Here is a 5,414-nt window from a genome sequence, read left to right as displayed (position 1 = left end):
CCGCCGCGCCGCCGCCGGAAGGCAGGCCCGCCGCGCCGCCAGGCCAGATCGGCCGTGCCACCCACGCCGCGGGGCTCCGCACCGCCCGCATGGCGCAGGCAAGAGGGAAGACCCCCGCCACCGCCATCAGCCCCAGGCTATAGCCGGCGGCGTCCTTCGGCGGCGGCAGAGGGAGGGGAGGACGGATGGGGACCCCCGGCGGCTAGGGTTTTAGATCCCGCCCGAGTCGCCCGAGCAGGGGGCGACGCGGGAGGCCTCCTCTTGAGTTTTCATTTGAATCCATGACTGTTGTCTGTGCATGATTTCTTTTTCTTCGGGGGTCTTTTTGCATTTGTGTTGGGATGCCTATTATCTCTTGTGGGTTCTCGACACTGTTGCGTTTGTGCTATATTTGTAACAGACTCTTGTTAAAGGTATATGCAGCTATCTTAAAAAATGCCATTGTTTAGCAAGAACTTCAAAATCCACTATGTCAAGCGTCAACATTGAAGATCTTCTTAACACCCCCCCTCCAAACCAATCTAGTTACAATGCATTTAAAGAAGAGATGATAAACTGATAACGCAATGAACACACCCTAAATGTTTGGGCATACCTCATGATTGACTCAAATATATCACCCTTCGATCATCTTTAGCTCCATCAAGAGGGAGGCAAAAATAATGGGTCACGACGGGCGCAAAAAATGGGGTAACATCAGTATAATAAGGAATGTGTGTGCCAAACTCTGTTGTCCTCTCTTAATTAATGAATGAGGCAAAGCTTATGCCTTTCGTTTCAAAAAATGGTAAATATCTCCAACAAATCATGAATATAACAATGATGAACACTTGCATGCGAACTTGGTTAACTCCAACATACTCGAGGAGTATCATGGACATGACAAGGGCAACACTGCCAATATGTATGCAACACAGGGTTGACCCCAACATACCAGGGAAAGTTTCCAACGTGAATTGGAGCCCAATTCGAACAGAATTCAAACTTTTGTCAACTTTCGAAAACAAATTTTGGAACTATACATTGAACACCAACACAATGTAATATTCACCTGCCATCTCAACTCCAAGATCAAGCTATTTGTCCCCAAACGTAGTTTGATCGCACGACGGGCATCGTCCTCGTCACTCCTTGAATGGTGGGATGCTCTGCTCGTTCCTGAAGTAGTCGTCAGGATCCGCCACGGCCTTGGCCATGGCGAGCCTCCGGAAGTTACCCCCGTAGTACTTCTCGCCCCAAATCCTGCCGGCCTCGTAACTGGTGACGTTGCCCACGACGACATTCTGGCCGAGGTCGAGGTCCCTGTAGTTCACGTACGCCGCCCTGGGGTTCTTGCTCACGTGCGGCTCCATGAACGCGTACATGTCTTTGAGCCACCTCGTCTGCGCCGACCCGTCCGTGTCGGCGGACCAGAAGTTCATGTACTGGATGTTGTACAGCACGCCGCCGCGGTGCGGGAACGGCGTCGCCGTCTCCGGGAGGCTGCTCATCTTGGCGCCGTAGGGGTCCATGATCATCAGCCCGGCCTCCGGCTTGGCGATCCGGGCGAAGATCTCCGCCCACACGTCCTCGGCGATGGCCTGCCGGACGTAGTCGGAGGTGGCCTTGCTGAAGGGGGTGCTGGAGGTGGTCCGGTTCAGGATGTCCTCCACGGCGGCGGTGGGGCCCAGGTAGATGAAGGGCACGGACTGGACCCATGTCATCTCCTTGCAGTGCGTCCGGTTCACGCCGAGCTCCGGGAAGCGGCTCCCCATCAGCGGCAGCAGCGCGTCGCACGTGCCCAGGTACATGGACTGGAAGCGAGCCACCTGTTTTTGGAGGCGCACCGTGATGAAAATGTCCTCGGCGAGAGCCGGAGCGACCTGCTGCCATCTGGTGAGCATGCGCACCGCGCCCTCGTCGACGGACTTTAGGACGGTGAACATGGTCACCGTCGGCGGGACTGGCACGAGCTTCACCTTCCACGACAGCACGATGCCGAAGCTCCCGCCGCCGCCGCCCCCGCGGATGGCCCAGAACACGTCGGGCCCCATGGCCTGCTTGTCCACGAGCTCCCCGTTGGCGTCGACGAGCGTGGCGTCCAGGACGTTGTCGGCGGCGAGGCCGTACTTGCGCAGCAGCATGCCGAACCCGCCGCCGCTGAGGTGCCCGCCCACGCCGATCGTCGGGCACAGGCCGGCCGGGAACGCCAGCTGCTTGCTCGCCTGCGAGATGGCGTAGAACAGCTCCCCGAGCGTCGCGCCGGAGTCCACCCACGCGGTGGCGGCCTCCCGGTCGACGCGCACGGAGCGGAGGTTGGCCAGGTCGACGACGGCGAACGCCTCGCGGCGCTCGGACCGGTACGAGAGGCCCTCGTAGTCGTGCCCACCGCTGCGCACGCGGACGCGCACGTCGTGCCGGCGGCCGCACACCACGGCGGCCTGGACGTGGGAGGCGTTCGTCGGCGTGACGATGCAGAGCGGCCTCACCGTGGCAGGCGTGGAGAACTTGGCGTTCCGGATGGAGGACGCCAGGACCGACGTGAACGAAGGCGAGCCCTGCGTGTGCAGGAGCTGCTTGGGCATGGCCGCCGACATGCATTGGAGGAAGCCATCGGAGGAAGCCACGGAAGGGACAACGGGCGCGTAGCAGGACAGGAGGCCGAAGAGGAGCCCCAGCGCCACGCTACGACGCGACGCCATGACCATGTGTTGCGACGATGCAGCGCTAGCTGTTGCAACCTCGCTATATTTGCATGGCGTCCGGCTCCACCTTCCACCTATAATTGGCCTTCGCTATCGGTCTTCAGCTGACAGCCATGCAGAAATAGTACAGCCATGGCCAATTGGCCATGATTGATCCGGGACTGGGAGGATCAGGATAGGGGCTGATGTGGTGATAATCGACTGGCATCGCAAAGTGTAATGTAATCTAGTGGAGTAGTCGATCAGGCGATCTGAGCTGTGGAGCCTAGCTCTCACTCTTGACCAGATGCGATGACTTCTTGTCCTCGTGAGAGAAAAATCATGTGACTAGCTTGTCGTCCATTCTTCTTGATCAGGATAGGATGAAACTTCAAGAAAAAAAATTGAAATGTACTCTTCTTTCACAATTACATAGTGAAACATTAGTGACGTGTTTGGTTGCCTACATACAGCCCAACCAGCCTCACGTGATGCAAAAATGGCTCGTTTCGTTGCATGTATTCTTTGTTTGGTCTGCATAGCACAAACCTTAAAACACCTCCCAGCTAGACCCGCCAGGAACGGCCGAATCGTTCGTTTCCCCCCAACCAGGCTCAGCGATGCAGGGGAAGGAAAGGCGGCATCGAGCTCATGCGACCACGAAGATGGCACAACCTCGTGCGAGTCTCTAAAAATTTAGCAGGACGAATTGGGGTCACCTCCCGTCGAATCAATCTCCTAATGTAGTCACCCTCACCTCACCGCCCAAACTCCCGCCACAATTCCCCCCTTTCGAGCTCACCATTCCATGCGGATCGTCATCGACGAGCAGATAAGAGGCGCGTCTTCTCCGTCCTGTTCCACGCCTCCTTCCGGCTGCACCGATGGTTGTAAGTTCGATCACTCCCTCCTCTCTACGCATTCTAACTAGATCTGTGAGCATGTGATATGAGTAGATATGTGAGCATGTGGTAGCATGGTAGACTGGCAATCTGTGAGAATATGATGTTGTGGCAGCTAGTGGTGATGGATTGGTAGGATTTGATGATCTTCATGTTGTTTCCATGTCGCCAAGGATGATACTATGGTAGATATGGTACTAAGTGTTGCATGCTAGGTGTTACTTGTGATGGATTGGTATTATTGCAAGTATGTAGAGGTGTGGTACTGTGCTGAACTCCATGGTATGCTATGAGATTGAATAACAGTCATGGATGGTGCGTTGCATGTACTATGATTACTGTTCATGTCTAGTGGTCATTCATACAGTTCATGTTTAGTGTGTTCCACTCTTGTTGATGATAATGCTTGTCCGAAAGTCAGGTTCCGTCAGGCCATTGTCTTCTCCGAAAGTCAGTTTCTGTTGTCCTATGTCGACGACTCCCAACCTATGACCGAGGAGTAGATGCCTCCAAATTCAGATGTCTTCAAGGGGTCTGTTGTGCCTCCAACATGTCTACATAATTTGTGTTTGTTATGCCTACTGTTGATGCTGATGCTGATCTGCACATAAGGCAACCATCAAGGCTGCGAAGGCAAAGAAAGATGGGAGGGGAACCATGAAATAACAATTGTTCATGTCCACCTTCGTGCTTAACAAGATGTGTGATATCATAGAAAGTGGGGTGAGGATTGACAAGGGCTTTAAGGAGGTGCACTTGAACTCTGTTGGGAAGTAGGTGTTTGAGTTATGTGGCCAAGAGGACACCTCAATGCTACTTTTAAGTGTTGGGGAACGCAGTATTTCAAAAAAAAATTCCTACGCACACGCAAGATCTACCATGGTGATGCACAGCAACGAGAGGAAAGAGTCTTGTCCACGTACCCTCGTAGACCGTAAGCGGAAGCGTTATGACAACGCGGTTGATGTAGTCGTACGTCTTCACGATCCGACCGATCCTAGTACCGAAAGTATGGCACCTCCGCGATCTGCACACGTTCGGCTCGGTGATGTCCCACGAACTCTCAATCCAGCTGAGTGTCGAGGGAGAGCTTCGTCAGCACGACGGCGTGATGACGGTGATGATGAAGTTACCGACGCCTCAATGCTACTTGTAAGTGTTGGGGAACGCCGTATTTCAAAAAAATTCCTACGCACACGCAAGATCTATCATGGTGATGCACAGCAACGAGAGGGAAGAGTCTTGTCCACATACCCTCGTAGATCGTAAGCGGAAGCGTTATGACAACGCGGTTGATGTATTCGTACGTCTTCACGATCCGACCGATCCTAGTACCGAAAGTATGGCACCTCCGTGATCTGCACACGTTCGGCTCGGTGACGTCCCACGAACTCTCGATCCAGCCGGGTGTTGAGGGAGAGCTTCGCAAGCACGACGGCATGATGACAGTGATGATGAAGTTACCGACGCAGGGCTTCGCCTAAGCACTACGATGATATGACTGAGGTGGATTATGGTGGAGGGGGGCACCGCACACGGCTAAGGGATCAATGATCAACTTGTGTGTTCTAGGGTGCCCCCTACCCCCGTATATAAAGGAGCAAGGGGGGAGGCCGACCGGCCCTTGGGGCCGCACCAAGGAGGGGAGGAGTCCTCCTCCTAGTACGAGTAGGACCCCCCTTTCCTAGTCCAACTAGGAGGAGGCGGGGGAAGGAAGGAGAGGGGAAGGGAGAAGGAAATGGGGGCGCCGCCCCATCCCCCTTCACCAGTCCAATTCAGACTAGAGAGGGAGGGGCGCGGGGCCCTGCCTTGGCCGGCTCTCTCTCTCTCTCTCTCAACTAAGGCCCAT

At 54.9% G+C, this 5,414-nt stretch overlaps 1 protein-coding gene across 1 annotated transcript; it reads right to left on the bottom strand.

Annotated features, from left to right (window-relative positions):
* Nucleotides 1-830: 830 nt before the first annotated feature.
* Nucleotides 831-2,763, bottom strand: LOC119334283 (berberine bridge enzyme-like 27). The gene has a single exon (XM_037606878.1). It carries the CDS (start codon nucleotides 2,685-2,687, stop codon nucleotides 1,125-1,127), a length of 1,563 nt encoding a protein of 520 aa, XP_037462775.1. The 5' UTR covers nucleotides 2,688-2,763; the 3' UTR covers nucleotides 831-1,124.
* Nucleotides 2,764-5,414: the final 2,651 nt, after the last annotated feature.

The sequence above is a fragment of the Triticum dicoccoides genome, chromosome 7A (assembly GCF_002162155.2).
Source record: "Triticum dicoccoides isolate Atlit2015 ecotype Zavitan chromosome 7A, WEW_v2.0, whole genome shotgun sequence".
NCBI lineage: Eukaryota > Viridiplantae > Streptophyta > Magnoliopsida > Poales > Poaceae > Triticum > Triticum dicoccoides.
This window is presented reverse-complemented; position numbering and strand designations above follow the sequence as displayed.